The 21387-nt window shown below is 47.9% G+C and overlaps 1 protein-coding gene across 8 annotated transcripts in view; it reads left to right on the plus strand.

The window, feature by feature from the left end:
- HERC1 (HECT and RLD domain containing E3 ubiquitin protein ligase family member 1) overlaps positions 1-21387 on the plus strand; it is a 52851-nt gene that overhangs the window by 10183 nt on the left and 21281 nt on the right. For 4 of the 8 annotated variants that reach the window (XM_039340035.1, XM_039340038.1, XM_039340042.1 and 1 more), the window contains exons 7-40: positions 21-164; positions 515-642; positions 1203-1347; positions 1433-1604; positions 2517-2651; positions 3049-3214; positions 3327-3452; positions 3790-4011; positions 4444-4596; positions 4792-4924; positions 5452-5643; positions 5765-5986; positions 6537-6710; positions 7612-7726; positions 7818-7938; positions 8255-8426; positions 8569-8875; positions 9306-9426; positions 9695-9746; positions 11034-11099; positions 12801-13069; positions 13706-13921; positions 14067-14187; positions 14331-14568; positions 15060-15250; positions 15480-15635; positions 15796-15902; positions 16514-16624; positions 16705-16881; positions 17293-17532; positions 17876-17959; positions 18503-19014; positions 19636-20402; positions 21097-21295. In XM_039340035.1, the coding sequence (XP_039195969.1) occupies positions 21-164; positions 515-642; positions 1203-1347; positions 1433-1604; positions 2517-2651; positions 3049-3214; positions 3327-3452; positions 3790-4011; positions 4444-4596; positions 4792-4924; positions 5452-5643; positions 5765-5986; positions 6537-6710; positions 7612-7726; positions 7818-7938; positions 8255-8426; positions 8569-8875; positions 9306-9426; positions 9695-9746; positions 11034-11099; positions 12801-13069; positions 13706-13921; positions 14067-14187; positions 14331-14568; positions 15060-15250; positions 15480-15635; positions 15796-15902; positions 16514-16624; positions 16705-16881; positions 17293-17532; positions 17876-17959; positions 18503-19014; positions 19636-20402; positions 21097-21295 (6454 nt within the window). The remainder of the gene's footprint in view (positions 1-20; positions 165-514; positions 643-1202; positions 1348-1432; positions 1605-2516; positions 2652-3048; positions 3215-3326; positions 3453-3789; positions 4012-4443; positions 4597-4791; positions 4925-5451; positions 5644-5764; positions 5987-6536; positions 6711-7611; positions 7727-7817; positions 7939-8254; positions 8427-8568; positions 8876-9305; positions 9427-9694; positions 9747-11033; positions 11100-12800; positions 13070-13705; positions 13922-14066; positions 14188-14330; positions 14569-15059; positions 15251-15479; positions 15636-15795; positions 15903-16513; positions 16625-16704; positions 16882-17292; positions 17533-17875; positions 17960-18502; positions 19015-19635; positions 20403-21096; positions 21296-21387) is intronic. The other 4 variants (XM_039340040.1, XM_039340037.1, XM_039340039.1 and 1 more) reach the window with 4 other exon arrangements.

Below are 21387 nucleotides of genomic sequence, written 5' to 3' on the forward strand. Positions count from 1 at the left end.
CTTCTGCTTTCTCTCACAAGGTCACGGTGACAGCAACAGCCGTAACATCCCAACTCTTGTCAAAGACATTAGCAACGTTGGAGAGGTTTCCTGCGGCAGCTCACACACCATAGCGTTGTCCAAAGACGGGCGGACGGTTTGGTCCTTTGGAGGAGGAGATAATGGTAAGAGTATTGGTTGAGTGGTGACTGTGTTGCTTGAGGCAGGGAATTGCCAGCCTGAAAAAGCCTATGATCCTATATGGAATGTTGCGTTCATTGGCAGAAACGTTTGCTCAAGCTTTAAGCCACCATAAACCATAAACATTTGTTTTATTGCAGAGCAATTTGAGCATGAATAAATAAAGTAGCTGCCTAGTCTTCTCTCACTCTTTCTGTCTCAAGATGCTGCTGATAATTGTAATATTATGGTTAAATGTTTGTAATTTAAATTGGCAGTTTATTTTACATGGATGTCAGTTGCGTAGCCCTCAATCTGCAGGTTGTAAATTCCCTTGTGTACGTGGTCCCAACAGGCAAACTGGGTCATGGAGACACCAACAGAGTGTATAAACCCAAAGTAATAGAAGCTCTGCAGGGGATGTTCATACGGAAAGTTTGTGCCGGAAGCCAATCTTCACTTGCTCTAACATCAACTGGACAAGTAAGCAGAACAATTTGTGACTGAGTCACAAAAGCTGCTAGATCAGAAAGAGTTTCACTAATTCTTTGAAGGAGTTTGTGCCTCAGCAGCAGCCTGGGGGCAAAAAGAAACTGCACTGGGGTTTCTTAAGCTTCTTTCCCTGCCCACTTTAAGTTATTGGAGCTATTGGCAAAATGGGCAAGAAATTATTTAATAAAGAGCTTTCTTAATGTTTGTTTGTTCCAAAAATGCTCAAAATGGCTTGCAAAAGCTAATTGAGAAGAGAACCCAGCTTTAAAGCATAACAACTCACATGCCTAGTTTCAAGTGGCCGAGATGTGCCCAGAGTTGGCTCTGTCTTCATTGTTTGCAAGGGACGTTGGCAGGCTCTGTCTGGCTACGTAACGCAGGCTGCTCGGTTCAGAGGTGAAGGGCTTATTTGTACAGATTGAATCAGTTATGGCTTGTCAGTTAAACGAGAAAGATTTCTTTAATAGTGTCAAAGTTCTACCTGGGTTGTAGTTGGGGCTTATGGACTCTGGACTGTGAGGTTTAGCATTATTTGTACCCCTTTGATCCAGGTGTCTGCCTGGGGCTGTGGGGCATGCTTAGGATGTGGCTCCTCAGAAGCCACGGCTCTCCGACCCAAGCTGATTGAAGAGCTGGCTGCCACACGGATTGTGGACATTTCAATTGGTGACAGCCACTGCTTGGCCCTTTCTCACGGTAAGAAGGTGTGCCCGCGTACTCTGGGTAAATTGTGTTTGGTATTGTGAGATTTCTGTGACGATCTTGAACCTCTTCTCTTTAGATAATGAGGTTTACGCTTGGGGTAACAACTCCATGGGGCAGTGTGGCCAAGGGAATTCCACTGGCCCCATCACTAAGCCAAAGAAAGTAAGTGGCCTAGATGGAGTCGCCATTCAGCAGATTTCGGCTGGAACATCCCATAGTCTGGCTTGGACAGCCCTTCCCAGGGATAGGCAAGTAATATGTGCACGTGTGCGCTTCCGTGTGATAAATAAAGCTGTGTTGTTTCTGTTGCCGACGCCTCATTGAGGTGCCTGATGTTTTTGAGCACTGGGCCTTTTCTTCCTGGGGCCCTTGGTCACCAGAGACCTTGATGGATTTTCCAAACTTCCTGTGTGTGTTTTATAAAACTCTTTAGTTGCCAATATCTCTCAGCATTCTCCTTTTATAACTGGCCTCACAACTCCTGCACAACAGAAGGGCAACTCGGGACAAGCAGAACTACTTTTAAAATGAGAAACTGAATGAGTGGGGTAATGGATTAAAGGGATGATTCAGCAGGTAGTCATTCTGAGGGGGCATGGTACAAATACAATGTGATTTTGTATTAACTATGTTCTTTTATAGTGCTAGATTTCAGTTTTGCTTTTATTTATTTCTGAACCACTCTTTCTGTGTATTGGGCCCAGAAGAAAGATAAGGTAAGGATATTAGGAGAAAAGCGGTAGCCTCCTCAGAAAGCACCTGGTTCCTATTTAGATAGGAATAGATGAGGAGGCCTTTACTAGCAGTGGGTATAAAAGAAACAGAAAAGGCCGTGAGGTTTTGGTCTTAAGTGATACATTGCAGAGTCCTGCTAATAAGCAAGCTCTGGGTAACTATGGTTGATGTCAAAATACTAAGCAGGGTCAGTTTGGAAGCAGAACTGGGCAGCTGAAACCCCTGGAGGAAGGCTGTGGCACCCCCTATTGCCACGTTGCCAGTAGAGCCCACGGATGCTCCCCTGAAGACCCCCAAAGTTGAGCTCAGTTTGAAGGAGCTGGAGTGCATTTCATATCAGATCTCCTTTATTTGGCTTTGCCTCTTCAGAGGCTGTCGGTGTGATGGAAATCTTTGTTCCTTAACCTTTCCTTCTTTGATTGCAGGCAAGTTGTTGCCTGGCACAGGCCTTATTGTGTGGATCTTGAAGAAAGTACCTTCTCCCACCTCCGTTCTTTCCTCGAGCAGTATTGTGACAAAATTAATAGTGAGATTCCTCCTCTTCCTTTTCCTTCCTCAAGGTACTTGTTTTGGGGGGGGGGGTGAAATCCTTTCGGCTGCTTTTCTTGTGCTTATTGTTATTAATACGGATGGCCTTAACTGGTATTTTCAGGATGAGTTTTATCTTCATCTTGATTTATCATGAATGCAGAGCTAGAATTCCTTTTACGATTTCTGATTAAGTAATACAAGTCCTTTTTGGAGAGAACATTTGCTAATTTCTGTTTCAACTATAGCATGAACACGGAACGTAGGGCAAGGCCCACTTGGGCTTTGGGGGAGGATTCCCCTAGTTGTGCTTTCAGCAGTTAAGTCAAACAAGGAGCCCCATTTGTAAAGGAAGGCAGTGCCTGGAAAGGAAGGACAAACCAGATTGGACAGAAAGGCCTCAGTTAATGGCAATTCCTTGTTTTGCAGGGAGCACCACAATTTCCTAAAACTCTGTCTGAAGCTGCTCTCCAACCACCTGGCTCTGGCGCTGGCTGGCGGAGTGGCCACCAGCATTCTGGGCAGGCAGGCGGGCCCCCTGCGGAACCTGTTATTTCGCCTGATGGATTCCTCCGTCCCAGATGAAATACAGGAGGTCAGTCTTGGTTAGGAAGCCCCCTTTAGACTGTACATTTGCTGAACGATATTGTCCATTTTGCAGCTTTCAGTGGAATGTTGATGCAATTTGGTCTTCCTCCAAAATTTAGGTAGTAATTGAGACACTGTCCGTTGGAGCGACCATGCTGCTGCCTCCCTTAAGGGAGAGGATGGAGCTGCTGCACTCCCTCCTTCCCCAGGGCCCTGACCGATGGGAGAGCTTATCCAAAGGGCAGGTAAGAAGTCCCTGTTCGTCTGAAGGCAAAGCTGGGGCCTTTATGGGGGGCTGCTGCTGCTGCTGCAGAGGATGTGATGCTGACGGTGCTTATTATGCTTCTAAATTGTAAGTTCTTGGAATAGCACACAGAGCTGGAAAAGCACCATGAAATTTGTCTTTCGGTGAAATCAACTAAATTCTGTACTGCTGGGTAATGTAAAAGTTGTCAAAAAACCAAGTGTAATGCTGAAAACCATGTGCAAGTGATCTTGCTTTGATGTCTTATCTAGCTATTATTGTCAGAAGATTTCTAAGTGAAGGAAATCGTTTTTTTTTTTCCTCTCTTTTTCCTTCAGCGAATGCAGTTGGATATCATTCTGACCAGCCTGCAAGACCACACTCACGTCGCCTCCTTGCTCGGCTACAGCTCCCCCTCTGACGCCACGGACATCTCCTCCCTGTGCATTACTTATGGGAATCTCTCTGATGCAGCCTATGGGGCCCAGAGTCACCACCCTGACACTCACCTGGCCGAAATCTTAATGAAGACTCTCCTGCGCAATTTGGGGTTCTATACAGTGAGTTCACTGCCTAGGTTTCCTTACCTACTCCTGGTGCCCCTGGAATAGTTTAGTCCAGAAACACTGGTTGGATCAGAAGACTGATGGGGGGGAGGAGGCAGTGGGGGGAACCAGCTGTTTGAAAAAATCAGCTGTTTTCATTCACCAGAGCTTAAGTATTGTCCACACTCTAAATTGGATTAATAATTTGGTTATGTCGTCTCAGTTCTAATTCCCAGGCGCTATTTCCTAATTGGCGAGAATTGTATTAGTAGCAAGGACACAATATTTTTTTAAAGCAGTTATAGAAAGCAGCATATCTGTTGGTAGAAACACGGCTCCTATAACTCTTGGAATGGGGTGGGGTTTAAAAATAAGGAAGGGAAACTTATACAGGGAAGCATATTAAACTTTGGGGGGATGTGGTGTGTGAATCTTCTGCCTCGGTAGGATCAAGCATTTGGAGAGCTGGAGAAAAACAGTGACAAATTTTTACTTGGGACGTCTTCCTCCGAGAACAGCCAGCCTGCTCATCTTCACGAACTCCTTTGCTCCCTGCAGAAGCAGCTCCTGGCCTTCTGTCACATTAACAGCATCGGTGAGGTTAGTGCTGTGGTTTTTAGACCCATCTCCAAAGTAAGCAAAACAATAAAGAACATGATGGACGGTAATTTTAGGTGCAAACTTTTGGCTAGAGGTCATCGGATGAGCAGAGGAGTCCATAGTTCTTGTGGCGGCTGCCTCCCTGTTGGCCAGGTTCCCTGTGGAGCACTTTTCACGGGTCTCTCTTGTTTGCAGAACTCCAGCAGTGTGGCCCTCCTGCACAAGCACCTCCAGCTTCTCTTGCCTCATGCCACGGAAATCTATTCCCGCTCAGCTACTTTGCTGAAGGAGAGCTCGTGGAACGGCAGCGTGGGAGAAAAATTAAGAGGTAGGTGTACGTGTGCGCATGCAAATGTGCACTGTTTATCTGATTGTGCTCAATAGAGAATGTAATTACAGAACTATGTTTATCAGACTTTTTTCTCAAATTTATCTTGTTTTTGCTGAATGTTTGGTTAAATGCCCAAATACATGTCAGGTCTGGCCAGGCTGATCATAGTCCTGGTTTGACGTAACGGCTGGAAATGCTTAGCCTGTGTCTTGGGGCAGACGGGAACCCTAAGGCTGCTTCTTGAGTCTGGTCAAGGGATGCCAAGGTTATATTGGGAGGGAGGGAGGGAGGGAGGGAGGGAGGGAGGGAGGGAGGGGGGATTCATGGGACTTGCCTGCCTCCAATGGAGGAAGGAATTCCCCAGCCAGCTCTCTGGGAGTTGAAGTCCACACAGATTGAGAAAGGCTGCCCATGAATTTGCAATCAGGCAAACGTGTATAAATCCAGGCATCTTTTCCCCCCTTCCTCTGCAGCCTTCCAGGCCTGCCGCCCATTAATGAGCCTTTCCCCCCCCCCCATTCCAGATGTCATCTATGTGTCTGCAGCGGGAAGCATGCTTTGCCAGATTGTGAATTCCCTGCTTTTGCTGCCTGTATCGGTAGCCCGGTCTTTGCTGAGCTACCTTCTGGATCTGTTGCCACCTCTGGATTGCCTTAATAGACTCCTGCCAGCCGCAGTGCTTCTAGAAGACCAGGAGTTACAGTGGCCTCTTCATGGTAAGCCTGGCTCAGTACAGATCATCTCCTTTCCAAATCGGAAAGGGGGGGGGGCGATTGCAGAGTGGAAACGGGCTTGTAATCCCAATTTTCTAAAACGCTGATTACTCCATATTCCCAGGTGGGCCTGAACTGGTCGATCCAGCTGGAATACCCTTACCTCAGCCTGCCCAGGTGTGGGTGTGGCTTGTGGACCTTGAGAGAACTGTTGCTTTGCTGATTGGACGGTGTCTGGGTGGGATGCTACAAGGGTCGCCAGTGTCCCCTGAAGAGCAGGACACCACTTACTGGTTGAAAACACCGTTGTTCAGTGATGGAGTAGAAATGGACGTTCCCCAGTTAGGTAATCTGGTCAACGACATTAAAGATTTGCGGAAATAGAAGTGGGTTACAGCATTAAAATAATTCAATAAATTTCCAGAAGTGGGAGAGAAGGGTGGAAAGATGCTGGGGGGGGGGCTTTTTAGTGGGAAAGTGGGGAAGAGAAAGAGAAGTATAAAAATACACTGGGAGAAAATAGAGAAAAAGTATTGTCCTTATTGTATCGTATTAGCGGTTGTGAAAACAAATTCATCAGTGCCGGATTTTGGACAGATGGGAATAAGCAAGCATTTCTTCAGGCAGGCATTAGCCCCAAAGAAATGTTGAGGTGGTCACCAACTTGGGTGGCTTTAAAAGGGAGCAGCGGAAGGCTGAGCGTGCTCAGTAGCCCTCTGGGAGTCCCTGCTGGCGCTCCCTTGGGTGCCGGTGGCACGATTGGTTCCACTTATGAGTCACTCAGTCGGCCCTCTCTGATCTGTTCCCATTTCAGATATATTACAGCTCCCATAAGTCAGGGTAGTTTTGGAAGGTTGATAAATAGATAACATTGCATTTGTTTTTGTTATTTTTAGAGAAATCGGTGAGTTCCTTGCTGGAGGTGGCCCTCTCTGGAAACGAAGAGCAAAAGCCTCTTGATTACCGCCTGCGCCCGGAAGTCTCCGTCTTGGTGGACTTGGCCCTGGGGTGTGCAAAGGAGCCAGCCCGCAGCCTCTGGGTCAGCATGCAGGACTACGCCGTGAGCAAAGGTAAACTCTCGGAAGCAGAGGGGGGGGATGGATTGAAGGTTAAATAGCTCAGATAAGTAGAAATAGTTTCATTGTGTATAATATTGATGTTTTAATTTGGAGAGAGGAATTGCTCGGGCATTTCTCCTGGACCGCATCAGGAGTGAGAAGATAGGAGGAAGGGGAGAAGTAAGTAGGAAGGTTGAGGAGAAGGAGGAGAGGGAGAGAGTGAGGAAGAAGAGGGAAAGAGGGAAGTGAGAGAAGAGGTTAGAGGGGGGATGCGGTTTGGGGGGAAATGGGTGAGCAATACCGAAAGTTATGTGTATAAATTTATTTTATTCTTTATCTGAAGTATTTTTTATGATGTAATGTAAAATTGAAAATAATTTTTTTTTTTTATAAAAAAAAAAAGAGAGAGAGAGAGAGAGAGAGAGCCCGATGCTCTTCTCCCTCCTAGCTCTCAGGCGGAAGTGGTGCATCCCAGGTAAAAGACGAAGTGCTTAGCCTTCTGTTGGGGAAAACAGCCCCTTCCTTTTTGGTAAGATGTTCTAAGCGAGGAACTGGCTCCGTTTAGCACAGGGAAGGCAACCTCTGAGTGGCAAATTCAGCCTTCTCCTTTCCAGGGAACCTTAGCAGATCATTTGGTGAAACAGACTTGGCCAGAGGGAGGTGCGACCCAATTTTCCATCCTGTTCGGAGAGAGCTTTGATCGGGCTGCAAATAGGATTGGTGGCCTCTGGGCTGCAAAGCAGTGTCAATGTCCCCTTCAGGCCCCCTCCCAGAATTGTGTCCTCTTTGCTGGGCTGGGGGGGCTAATTGGACCTCTTGAAAAGAGTTGGGGGAATCGTTATGGAATCTTTCTGGCCATTTACCCTTTGGATGCTTGCAGGGTATTTTATTTTGTTTCTCTACTCAAACTCAGATTGGGACAGTGCGACCTTGAGCAGCGAGTCTCTGTTGGACACAGTCTCCCGATTTGTTCTTGCTGCCCTTTTGAAACACACAAATCTGCTCAGTCAAGCAAGTGGTGAAAGCAGGCAAGTTTTCCAAAACATATTCTGTCGTTTTTGTCTTTTGTCTGAGATTGATGTCTCTTGTCTTAACCATGTGGGATGCTTGTGTTTTTAGGTACCAGCCTGGAAAAATGTTGGTAGAAATCTATCGATGCGTGTATAAAGTTCGGAATCGTTTGCTTGCTTGCAAGAACATGGAACTTATTCCCACTCGCTCATCTTCCAGGGATAGATGGGTAAATCTGACCAGCACCCATTTCCTTTTCTTAAAGAGGGAAGGTATTTTAACATGAAAGGTTGTGGGAGTTTCTCAGGCTGAAATTCATGTGAGCATTTCTCCTTGTTTTGCTTGTCTTGAATTAGGATTCATTAAATTTTTAAATTGAAGTATTTCAGATTTGAATTCTGTGGCAGGCTATTGAAATAAGCGTTGGCTAAAAGCTTGATGTGATAGCTAGCGGGTTATTTTTATTCCATTCAAGTAACGGATTATTCTTGTTTAATTGAAGCAAGGGCTCCATTCACAGCCCCTCTTCTTTGCCCTTTTTCCAGCTGTCAGATAATCCAGAATCGTCAGACATCGATGCTCAGGAAAGCCCCTTTACCCGGACCATTGATGAGGAAGCAGAAATGGAAGAGCAGGCAGAGAGGGAAAGAGAGGAGGGGCACGCGGAGCAGGAGGAGGAAGAGGAAGAGAGAGAGCATGAAGTGATGACCGCTGGCAGTAAGTGGACGCTGGGGCAGAGAGCCCGGGCACCTCTGGCACAGTTTTGCCTGGGGGCCGAGACATTCAGCTGAAGAATTACTGCCGTCCTTTAGCTCTGCCTAGCAGTTAAGACCTTTTGTTTTTGTGTTGCATGTTACAGAAATATTTCAATGTTTCCTATCAGCCCGAGAAGTAGCCCGTGGCCGAGACCGAGAGAGAATAAATGGCGGGCTGGGGGCACAAGTGGACGATCAGCCCCCCCAGTCCCAGCAGGAGCGGCGCGTCAGCAGAGACCTTCCGGAGGGCCAGGATGTGTACACGGCTGCCTGCAACTCGGTGATCCACCGCTGTGCCCTGCTGATCTTGGGGGTCAGCCCGGTGATTGAGGAGCTACAGAAGCGGAGGGAGGAAGGGCAATCACAGCAGCTTTCGGGCGGCACTCCAGAAGGGGCCGGCCTCATGACCAGGTGCGAGCAGCTCTGCGCTCTTCTCCGGCATCTCAGGGACCTGCGCTGGCTGCACCTGAGCTCTAGTCAGATCGGTGCCCTTTGGATGAGCTTGGCTAGTTACTGCTCTTTTTCAAAAACCACCCGCAGGGCTGTCCTTGCTGTTCATCGGGTGTATGATGCATTTGTATCACGGGAGAGTAGATTTAATCGAATGTGAGGTGGTTGTGGCTGAATTTATGCAACCAGAAGCACTCGGGTGAAAGTTTATTGGAAGAACTCTGAGTGATTTCTGGCCAAATGGGAGAGCTGCATGTGGGGACGCAGAATTAGGAGGCTTTTCAGGGCCTGGCCTATAACAACGTAGAGCGTGACACTGAGGCAGGCAAAGGAAAAGGTCTTTGCATCACTGTGTACTTTTTTCTCTCTGTTGTATATTTATGTGAGGCAGAAGTGAAAGTCTTAGCGCAGAAAGCCGTTCGGGCCACTCTACCTCAAGTTATAAACTAATGAAATCAAGGAGTGAATCTGACCTCTCTCAGCCTGAATCAGATGAGGAAAATTACTCACTGGTAAGCAGAACTGTAAGCGTTACTTGATGTGACAGGCAATCACAAACTTGATTCAGCTCAAAAGCCCAATGTGTGTTTAGATTCCTCTAAAAGAACGGTGTTTCTGTTCTTCGCTTATTTTCCACTCCCCTCCCTGTCTCTGCCCCCATTTACGTTACATCTCTTAATTTGTCATCCGGGCTTTTAAAGCTGCACCCCAGCTTGACTGCATTAGGAACTGTTACTACGAAATAACTAGAACGTTAACCGTTTCTGTGCTTCTCTTTAGAGCGGAAGGCGAAATGTGGACCTGGATTTGGCATCATCGCATAGAAAGAAAGGTAAACCATTCATTATTGCCACCCCATAGCCCTATCATCCTCCAAATCAGGGGTCTCCAACCTTAGCAAGTTTAAGACTTGTGGACTTCAACTCCCAGAATTCCTCAGCCAGCCATGAGGAATTCTGGGAGTTGAAGTCCACAAGTTTTAAAGTGGCCAAGGTTGGAGAACCCTGCTCTAAAGCAACAACCTTGACCCTTTGCAACTTCAGACAACTTTCCAAGTCTGTTGTGTGGCCCCTTTGTAGTGTGGGAGGTTCTGAGGAAGGGTCTGTGCTGATGGTGCACCGGCATTTTAGCCCGGTTTGCTGGCCACCACCTTACCCAGTGATCAGAGCTGCATTCCAGAGTAGGCTGAGGTTCTCTGCACATGGCCAGAGAGTCATGGCTGCTGGTTTCCGTGGGTTGCTTTATGAGGGGAAGCTCTGGAGAATTCTGAAGACTTCCGAATTTGGAAACCTCGAGGTGGACTCCTCAGCCTACACTTCAAAGAATTATGAGAAGGATTGCCATTGCACAACTGATGGAAATACCACGTATAATGGGAGTGTCGCCACATTCAGTTGTGCAAAGCAAGAAGGCAGATTGCAAGTGGTGCAAAAAGAGTCCAGGGAGCGATGGCTAATAAGTGGAAGATCCATCAGAAAATGGACCTTGGGCCTCATCTCTGCTTCCTTTACTGAGGGGAAGAAGGGTCATGATTCTTTATGGGCGAGTGCTGCTTCCTTTTGAGAAGTCTGTGCTTCCTGGACCTTTCTTAGCTTCTCAAAACTTTTGGTTCCCGTTGGGCTTCTGGAGTTGCACTCCTTCCGCCGGTCTCTGTCCTATAGGGAAACCTTGAATTCAGCTTGTTGCCTGGCCAGATCCGTGCAGCTCACCCTGTGTGGGAATGAGAGCAAGGCTCTATGCCAGGCCCTGTGATGCAGAATAGCCAGGCATGGGAAGTGGTGGTGGGATGCAGCTGTGTTTTCTAACCCACCGGTCTCCAGTCTTGGCAAATTGAACCTGTGGAGTTCAGTCCCCCAAACTGAACATCTGATGGGTTAGATTTACAGGGGTCTTTAACTTTGGCAACTTTTAAGACTTGTGAACATCCCTCAACCTGGGGAATGTTCACAAGTCTTAAAGTTGCCAAGGTTGGAGACTCCTGTAAATCAAACCCATCAGATTTTAGGAAGTGATTTTAGGAACACTCAGCCCCCCCCCCCTTCCTGACCCTGTTTTCCATGTGTGGACAGATTGCAGATTGAATGTTGTCTCTCTTTGTCTTCTGATTCTTGTGTGGTAGTGTGTTTACTCCTTTTTGGCCAGTTGAGCCCCAGAAAAAAGAAGAGCTTCAAGCAAGTACACGATGGCATGTTCTGATTTTATATTCTCTCTCTAGTTTGCCTACATACTTTATAAAATATAAAATATGTATAGCAGCTGCTCCACCTTCATTTTGAATATCGCATTACTGAAAAGTGGCATACAAGGACAAGTAAACATTGGTGGTCCCCATCCCCCCCCCCCAGACTTATGTCAAGATCAGAGTTGAGCTACCGGTGGAGAGTCGTAAGGCTTTGTTTAGCACAAGGGGCGTCCTTGAAGCAGAGCAGCTCCACAAACGAGGTAGAAACAGCAGCTCCCCAGCTGCAGCTTCCAGCAGAGGGTTGGTTATTTTAAACCCCAAGTATGCTGGACTCTCAAAGACCCCCCCCCCCTTTGGCAGTCTTTTCCTTTTCTGAAACGTGTGAACAGTCGCTTCTTGAGTGCTTGTTGTGAATTCTCCCTTTTCTGTTTTCTAAACAGTATTTTTGATAAGGAATATATTGGACCCATGCCCTTCTGGCCTAGTAAGCTTTTTCTGGGCCCTGCAGTTTTTTAAAAAAACATAACGTGCATTACTTTTTTTAAATTAGGTTTTTTTCCAGGATGTTCAAGTTAGCATCCCCGTTTCCTCTCCATTTTTTTTCGCCCAGGCAGCAGGTAGATTAGATGGAGAGGATTCCCCTCTGAGCTTTCTCAAACATGGCAATGATCGTAAAGCAGGTTTCTCTTGTCTGTCCGTTCTTCAGTGGCGATGGATCAGCGTCTGGCATTGCTGTTTGTGTAGCTCTCGTAATGCTCAGATAACATTTAGAGAAAGGAAGGTGGCTTAACATAAAATGACAAGACATGTAAAGTGGAATGCAAAAGGGCATATTGCTCTGAAACTGTAGAATGCAGTAGAATTACGACTTTTCCACAGAAACACTGATAGAGCTTGAGCAATAATGTAACTAAAATTATTGCAAAATTGAGGAGCAATAAATAGTTTTGCCTCACTCCCGTTTCTACAAGTTTCATATTTTTTGTGCAGACTAGGTCACTCTTCAACATTTGTTTTCTTTTTCTCCCTATGCATTTAAAGAGTAACAGCTTTATGAAATAACGGGGTCTTGTCAACTTCGCATCTGGTTATGTGATGCCTCAGCTTACGACCATAATTCTGGGCTTAATTATGGTAGTAAGTCGAGGACTATCTCTATATATCTGCTTAAGCTCAGCCAAGCCACTTTGCTCTAAAGCCAGGTCCAAAGAAAGCAAACCATTTGTGCCTGTTTACTTGACCTTTACTCATCCCTGTATTTACATAAATTTCCAGAAAAGCTATAAATCACCCACTCCTGCTTTACACTGATGCAAGTTACACACAAACCTTTTTTTGCAATTGGATGTGAAGAAAAAACTTTCTCTTTTTTGTGTGTGGCAAATGCTCTTTTTCCCCTTTACCTCTATGCTGTTTTATTTGCATATCACCTTTTTTCAACGTTCTAGCTTTAAGCTAAACTGTTTGAGTGGCTTGTGCTTTTAGTTTCCTTGTAAGGCAAAACCCATAGCCTGGAGATTTGCCAGCAAAACATGCAGCTCTCATTTTTGGGGCCTTTGATGTGGTGGGCATTGCTGACCATGTGCATGAAATTGAAGGAATTCCCATTTCCATCTGTTTTGAATTGTAAGCTGCGCATTCACTTCTGCCAGTTGGAGAACTCAGCTGCCTTGCCGCTTACGGGATTCTGCCGTGTGTTTATAGGCATGGTCCACAGCCCGACTGAAACTCTCAGCGATTCGTGGACTCGGCTAAAACAGCGCGATTGGCTCTCCAGCTCTTCTTGTTTGTTTGGGGAGCCTGATGTGGATTTCACAAAATCCGTCAGCATTCATACTTTGATCGAGAACATTATTACTTTTATAAGTGGGGATGTAGGAAGCTCCCCAGGCTTCAGGGAACCCGAAGAAAGCATGTCCACCGACCCCCAGGCCTACCTGGTGGCCATGGAGCAGCAGCAGCAGAGAGCAGAGGTGTGTGTTACATGTTGTGGTTCCTTGTCATCCTGATTGTCGGAGGATCCGGGCCTTGGAGTTGTCACCTGCCATTCTGCCTGGGGGAGGGACCTGTTCTGGCAGGTTAGTTGGTTTGGCCCTTGTGCTGGCCGGCTGGCCGGCCTCCAGAAGAATCAGAATGGCCTTCCCGCGCAATCAGCGGTTGTCAAGCTGTGCTGGCTTAATACAGCACCACAAAATATCAAAAGCAAAACCCAGCATGACAGTCTTCTGGCACCTTCAGCACATTTAATGTAGCTGAGCCCCCAGTGGACTCATGAGCAGTTGCCTTCACATAAACAAGGATTATGGTCTTGCAGCTTCTGCAGTCTGCTTCCTTTTGATGTTTGGCTGTTCTCCCAAACCTGGATACTTTCTGTGCATCTCAGAAGGAGATGTGATCTGTGAAGACACGTGCCACAATACATGTTTAGGTCCTGTCCACAGGATCCTGTGTGGTTTCTGCGGAAACAGTCTCTCCTGTTGAAAACTTGCTGTTCTGCTTCAAGAATGTTATTTGCAAGCGGCAGGTTCCAGCTTACCTGTTGTCATGCTGCTCTTACGATTTGCTTTCCCAGTAGCAACTCCAAACCCATTCTTTCCAATCGCCCTTAGCTGCGCCTGGAGGCCTTGCACCAGATCCTGGTTTTACTTTCGGGAATGGAAGAGAAGGGTAGCACCACCTCCCTTGGGAGCCGCCAAGGACTGGGATTCCAGTCTTCTGCCTTTCTTACTTCCGTGAGGCTGCAGTTCCTGGCCGGCTGCTTCGGCTTGGGAAGTGGGGGCCAGGCTGGAGCCAAAGGAGAGAGCATCCGGTTTCACCACTATCAGGTAAGGCCTGTGGCCCTGAGAAGGTGATGCGATTGTGCACACACCTGCTTACCTCAAGACCTGCCCAAGGTTTTCTCCGGAGGGTGGCTCTTCCTTAAGATTAGCTTTCAAATGGGTAGGCTTTACTGCCCTGGGTTTTTCATAGGATGGCATCAGAGCAGCTAAGAGAAGTATCCAGACAGAGATTCAAGTGGCAGTGCACAAGATCTATCAGCAGTTGTCTGCAACTTTGGAAAGAGCCCTTCAAGCAAATAAGCATCACATTGGTAAGAAGAGCGGATTGAATCCAGCATTATTTTTATTTCTGGGAAGAAATAAATCAGAGATTCCTCCGGCTCAATCTGGGAACCTTCTTTAAGTATGTCCTTGTTTTTCCCTTTGTGCTTGTGTGTACTCGTATGTGTATTAGAGGCACAACAACGGCTTCTGTTGGTGACTGTGTTTGCCCTAAGTGTGCATTACCAGCCAGCCGATGTCTCCTTGGCCATTTCCACCGGATTGCTGAACGTCCTTTCTCAGTTATGCGGGACGGACACCGTGCTTGGGCAGCCCCTGCAGCTCTTACCCAAAAGTGGCATTTCCCAGCTCAGCACGGCTTTGAAAGTAGCCAGCACTCGGCTGCTACAGATTCTCGCTATCACCACTGGGTAAGGACTAACGAGATAAAACTTACCCATCAGAACTGACTGGTTGAAGTACTGAAAAGTTGGGATGAAAGTCTCAGTTAGGCTAAGCCTCAAATTTACCTCCTTTGCAAAACCAGGAAATACTGACCTTCCCCACCCCACCCCACCCGCACTTTGCATCATCCCTCCACCAGCTGCAGACACCTTAAATGGTGCTGACTGAAGGCCCCGCCTGGTTGAAAGACAAGTCCTCAGTCCACGTCTCCAGAGTTGGACCAGTCAGGCCTGAGGTGGGGATGGAGGGTGCTGCTGGGTCAGCCTCAGGCCATTGAATGTCTGCTGCTGGGTGAACGAGAGCAACATCAGGAAGCAGCATTCCCCTCCGTTAGCAATTCCGTTGGTTGGAAGGAGATTCATGTCTGGGAACATCCTCCAGTGCCTGACGTGGATCTCTTCCCAGGGCTTGGCCCCCTCTGGGTGACCCCTGCTTGACCTCCACCCTTTCCACCTAGGACTTACGCAGATCAGTTGAGTCCCAAAGTGGTGCAGTCCTTGCTGGACCTGCTGTGTAGTCAGTTGAAGAACCTGTTGTCACAAGCAGGTGTGGTGCTTATGACTTCTTCCTTTGGAGAAAAAGAAATTGGCGATCCGGATGGAAAAAAAACAGAATCCAAAGGAGACACTGAGAGGAAAGACTTCAAAGGTAGGAGGCACCCACTATGTCTAAAGGAAGTAATAATAGGCAGAAGTTGCAGGATGGTGAGAGAGACATTCGTTTGGCTGCTTCTCCTGGGTTGCGATTATTGCCAATAATGCAATGGTGCAATCTCTGCTCCCACTTGCTTGCCCTGCTTTGCAGATTAGGGGATTTATTACATGAATGCCATCTTGCTGGGCTGGCAAAGATTCATTCGTGTTGTTTGATTTTACAGTTGCCCTCCGAAAACAGCATGCTGCCGAGCTACATCTAGGAGATTTCTTAGTTTTCCTCAGAAGAGTTGTTTCTTCAAAAGCCATTCAGTCCAAAATGGCTTCTCCAAAGTGGACTGAAGTGCTTCTGAACATAGCTTCTCAAACGTGCTGCTCAGGTATGGTCCACTGAGCTAGTGAATGAACCAATGAATGAAAGTTAGCATCAAATTAATAATCACGATTCGTCCATTGATATGTGGGATGTGTGGGCTTAATGGCAACATTTTAAAAACCGCCCGTGGCTCAAATCAATTTTGTGTATTGTTTCCCATTTAGGTGTCCCTTTGGTTGGCAAACTGAGGACCAGGCTGCTTGCCCTCCATGTCCTGGAAGCTGTGCTGCCGGCCTGTGAATCGGGTGTGGAGGATGACCAGATGGCTCAGGTGTTGATACTTTGGAGAGAGTTTAGAATGGCTGTAGAGGGGCATTCACTGAAGCAGTAGGCGTAAGCTTAAATGGACTCCAGAAGATGGTAGAGGACAGGAAGGCCTGGAGGAACGTTGTCCATGGGGTTGCGATGGACATGACTTCGCAACTAACAACAACAAGAAGAAGAGGGGCATTTGCACCTCTAAAGTCGAATTAGGTTTCTGCCTCCAGCAGCTGCCCCCAGGTCCACCTTTCACTTGAGCACCAGGCGCTGCCTTCTCCCAAACAGAATCGGTGGTCTCCTACCTCAGGACGGTTTCCACCCATTGACAGCAAGAGAGACCTTCCCTCATCCCCTTGTCTCAAGAGTCATCCCTTCAGTGATGCCCAAAGAGATTAAGGGACCTTTGAGATTCTTTGGCTGCTATGCATTTTGTTGCAGTTGGAGGACATTCCTTCCACAGGGGTGCATAGAAGCCCTTACGTACCATACAAGGGACCCACGCAGCTCCCTCAGTGGCCTTTAGAAGCGGACTTTCACCTGAAAGGAGAATGGGGAAGCATAGTTGTAGCCTTGCCCTTACAGTTCGTTGAATTGAATGCACTGTGTTGATGCTCCCAACAGGTGATTGAGCAGCTGTTTTCCCTCTTGTCCGACTGTATGTGGGAGAGCCCCGTTGCACAAGCCAAACACATACTTCAGATCAAAGAGAAAGAGCAAGAAATAAAGCTGCAGGTACCATTTTATCTACCTTTGATATCTTCGTGCGTGTTGGCTGTACCACACTGACAGAGTTTTGCCTTCTGTTCCTGAAGAAGCAGGGGGAGTCTGAAGAAGAGGACGAGAACCTTCCTATCCAGGAGGTCTCCTTTGACCCCGAGAAGGCCCAGTGCTGCCTAGTGGAAAACGGCCAGATCCTCACTCATGGCAGCGGAGGAAAGGGCTACGGGTTGGCCTCCACGGGGATCTCCTCTGGGTGCTACCAGTGGAAGGTAGGCAGACTGAAAAGAACATTTCAGAGTAAGGCCTGTGGTTGAGGATAAACTGTTTCAGCTGGAGTTAGGCACTTTTTTGCTTGCTTTTTTGGCATTCCTGGCTCCTCGGGACGATATTTTGCTCAAAATGTAGGAAAGTGTATTAGAAATATGGATTCAGTAGTATTTGGGCCCAAGATGGAAACTAGTGGGAGGTTTTCACCCAAAAATAAATATATTGCAATTGCCCAGTTTAATTTTGGGAAGAACTAGTCGTGTTCATTATACTTGAGAGTTGCTTCTTTGTTAAGAAGGGAGTATGTTATTTTGAGTGGGTTGTCAAACCCAAATGTTTCTTTTTTGTCCCATACTTATATGTGATCTGCCCATGTTCATATTTAAAGTTCACAGTTGTTCTGCATTTTCTAGTTTTACATTGTGAAGGAAAATCGAGGCAACGAAGGGACGTGCGTGGGAGTGTCTCGTTGGCCCGTTCATGATTTTAATCATCGCACCACCTCAGACATGTGGCTGTACAGAGCGTACAGTGGCAATCTGTACCACAACGGGGAGCAGGCTTTGACACTGACCAGCTTCACCCAAGGAGACTTCATCACATGTGTGTTGGATATGGAAGCAAGAACGATTTCCTTTGGCAAAAATGGGGAGGTGAGAAGCTTGGATCTATTCCTGCCCTGCTATATTTGCTTATTGCTTAATAAGCAGTTTACGATAGAGGTTAAAAACTCCTGCCTGTGGCAACATTACGTCCCGAGTTTCAAGCAAAGCAGAAGAAGAGTAACCCAATGTATATTTCTTGTATATAGTGGGTATATTCACCTTGGAAAGTTAATCTCATAAACGGGTGCAGTGACCTAAAACAAATAAAGGGAAGTGAGTTCCTAGTGAGTTCATCTTAAACTGGCAGAAATTTCATAGTCAAACTGGCGCAGAAGCAGAGATTCTTCCTTGTAAATGCATGTCTCAACTACCCTTTTTTTTTTTTCATTAGGAACCCAAACTGGCTTTTGAAGATGTGGATGCTGGAGAATTGTATCCTTGTGTGATGTTTTACAGTAGCAACCCTGGAGAAAAGGTAACGTGGATGCTTTGAGGGTTCTGGAGCAGATGGACGTTCCCTGCCAGTTTGAGAGGGAAATGGATTTGGAAGGAGCAATTGAGGAGGGAGCAGGGAGACCCGGGGAACATAAAGGGACATCCACAAGAGGATTCAATTCCTTTGGGCTTGTTGAAGCAGCTTGTTCTGGCCAACTCTACCTTGAGCCTCGTCAAGGACCTTTCTAGCTTTTCTGCCTGAAATTCTGTGGCTTTTAGGCATGCCAAGAAGAGGGCGAGGAGCCAGGGTCTCTCCCTGGTTAAGCTGGCCTGCCTTCTCTCTCCTCCACCCATTTTCCCACAGTTTGAAATCCTGCCCAGTCTTGGCACCCTTCTGCCATCCCAGGGCACTGCGAATGTTGGTATTTCTCTGTCTGCTGGACTTGCTAACAGTATGGCTCCCGGTGCAGTTTGGAAGGAGAAAAATGACTGTCGCTGAATCTGATATTCTAAATTCAGCACAGGGATTTTTAAAGCTTGAGAGGCAGCAAAGGAATTTCCGGATGTCTCTGTGTCTGTCTAGGTGAAGATCTGTGACATGCAGATGCGCGGCACCCCAAGAGACTTGCTGCCGGGGGATCCCATCTGCAGCCCGGTGGCCGCGGTGCTGGCGGAGGCCACCATTCAGCTGATCCGCATCCTGCACCGCACCGACCGGTGGACGCACTGCATCAACAAAAAAATGATGGAGAGGCTGTACAAAATCAAAGGGTGCCTGAAAGACGCCTGTCAGAAGCTGAAGAAAAGCCGCTCCCTGCAGAGTCGAGAGGAGACCGAGGTGCGCGAGGAGGAGGAGAAGATGAAGCACTGCGGCCGGCCGCACGGCCTGGCGGACCTCTCGGAACTGCAGCTGAAGATGCTCTGTGTGGAAGTCTGGCCGGTGCTGGCAGTGATTGGTGGGGTGGACGCTGGTCTTCGAGTCGGGGGACGCTGCGTCCACAAGCAAACCGGGCGGCATGCCACCTTGCTGGGCGTGGTCAAGGAAGGCAGCGCATCTGCCAAGGTCCAGTGGGATGAGGCCGAGATCACCATCAGGTACAGTGCTGGTCTTCAGCAAAGCGGCAAGTGGTTGAGATTCAGGAAATGGTTTTGAGTTTGAGCAGCTGGTCCAGGAGCTGCTTGCCTCCCAGAGTAGCTTGTGGCATTTTAAGTACTGGGAGATACGATAATTTGTCGTGTGATTTGCTCTAAGGAACGGCTACATTAGAGTAATACATCACCACAGGGAAGCAGAGGCTCCTTCCAAGCTGTCCTACATGGGCTGGGCTGGCTGGGCCCTGCCAGGGCTTTCTGGGGACAGGTGACAGCCCAGGTATGTGCCAGCCAGCGGTCATTCATGGGGGCAGCTGTGCCTGTCGAAAGGCATGTTTCAAAAGCAGTTTAGAAAAGCTCCTTTGTTAGTGATTGGTAAACCAGGTCAAGTGTTTTGAATTAAATACGTTGTTTTAAAGATATACACACATGGTTTGTTACTTTTGTGTTGAATGTCATCCGTCCCCATAATCTCATGTCTCTGATTTACATTGATTTTTAGATTGTCAGCTCGTTTAGACTGTGGTATATTTTACATCTTATTTTGCCTGTGTGATTTCCTGTGCTTTCCTCTCGTCTATCCCTCACTTGCTTCTTCCTGTGTCATTCTGATCTTTATTAAAGCTTCCCAACTTTTTGGTCGCCTAGTGATACACCGCTCTATAATCTGGAACCTTGCGAGCCGCTGCCTTTTGATGTTGCAAGATTCCGGGGACTGACAGCCACTGTCTTGCTGGACCTCACCTATCTGACTGGCATCCACGAAGACCTGGGCAAACAGAGTGTCAAACGGCACGAGAAGAGGCACAGACATGACCTGGAAGACAAACGGGAGCTAGATCAGAAAACAGAAGGCGATGCCGCCTCTGAGGCACGATCTGTGCCAAGCACTGAGGAGGGGAAGGGACATGGGGCCAAGCTGGAAAGCGAGACCTCTTCCTTCTCTCTAGATGCCATTTCCTTGGGTATGGAGTGCCAGCATCTAAACGCTGAGGGCAAAAGAAAGAACCACGAACACACCTCCAAGAATTATGAGGCCGCGCAGTCAGAAATCAGGGTCGTACAACTGTCCTACCTTTACCTTGGTGCTATGAAGTCCCTTAGCACGCTGCTTAGTTGCAGCAAGTATGCTGAGCTGCTTCTGATCCCCAAAGTCCTGGCCGAGAATGGCCACAACTCTGATTGTGCCAGTTCCCCCGTTGTCCACGAAGAAGTGGAAATGCGCACTGCCTTGCAGTTCTTGATGCGCCATATGGTGAAACGGGCAGTCATGCGTTCGCCCATCAAGAGGGCGCTGGGATTGGCAGACTTGGAACGGGCACAAGCCATGATCTACAAATTAGTTGTGCATGGACTGTTGGAAGACCAGGGCGGCACCAAAGCCAAGCAAGGTAGGTTCCAAGCAGGCAGGTGTAGGGCTGCAAGTTGAATGTTAGCGCAAGGCCTGCGTGTGGCTGCGAACAAACTGCAGGGCCTGATTGCTGCGTCTTCCTGGTTTGTAATCTTTCGCCTGAGCTCAGCAGGTTGTAGTTGCACTGACGACGCCCCTCCTTTCTCCTTTGCTCAGCTACTAAAAGTGGCTGAAAAACAAACCTGGAGAGCCCCTGGCCTGTCACTGAATCAAATGATGGCAACTGGTGGCTCCCAACGTTTTGGAGGGAAAATATTAGCGGGCCTGACATGCAGAAGGCCCAGAGAGCAGCAGCAGCCACCACTGTTGCGATGGGCGATGGCTGGACTTGTGGTAAAATTCCCTTATGCTTCCTTCATCGCCCAGCCCTCAAGGGCCCTAACGTAAGGCGCTGCACAGAAATAAATTAATGGAAGGGCCATTTTGGAATTGCAGAGGTCAGCAGCAGGCAAGGGCTTTCTGATCCTCCTAGGAATTGCTTCCAGACTGTGCTTAGCTGGACTGTTGGGTATCACGCTGAGTGCTGCTGATCTGAACCCCCAGACAAGAGGCATTCTACAATGGGTCTCGCCCCACCTCCTGCTCCCTCAGCACTCACCCCCTCACCAGCACTCTGCGAGGAGTTGTGCCTGTCTGTGGCAGGCAAGACAGAAAGGGCTCCCTTTGCTTTGCAGAAATGGACCAGCAGGCCGAAGAGACTGACCAAGGTCAGCAGGCCCAGACCCCCGTGACCACCAGTCCGTCTGCCTCCAGCACCACGTCTTTCATGAGCAGCTCTCTGGAAGATACGACGACAGCCACCACTCCAGTGACCGATACAGAAACTGTGCCCGCCTCAGAGTCCCCGGGGGTTTTGCCACTCAGCCTCCTGAGGTACCTATTGGTTTCCATGCCTCGTTGTTTTGCAGAGTTTGGACTGTCTGCTGCTGGCCAGCCAGCCTTGTGTTTATCACTCCTTTCGTGTC

The sequence above is a fragment of the Crotalus tigris genome, unplaced genomic scaffold (assembly GCF_016545835.1).
Source record: "Crotalus tigris isolate CLP2741 ecotype Arizona unplaced genomic scaffold, ASM1654583v1 scf7180000017741.1442986301:2390832, whole genome shotgun sequence".
Classification (NCBI taxonomy): Eukaryota; Metazoa; Chordata; class Lepidosauria; order Squamata; family Viperidae; genus Crotalus; species Crotalus tigris.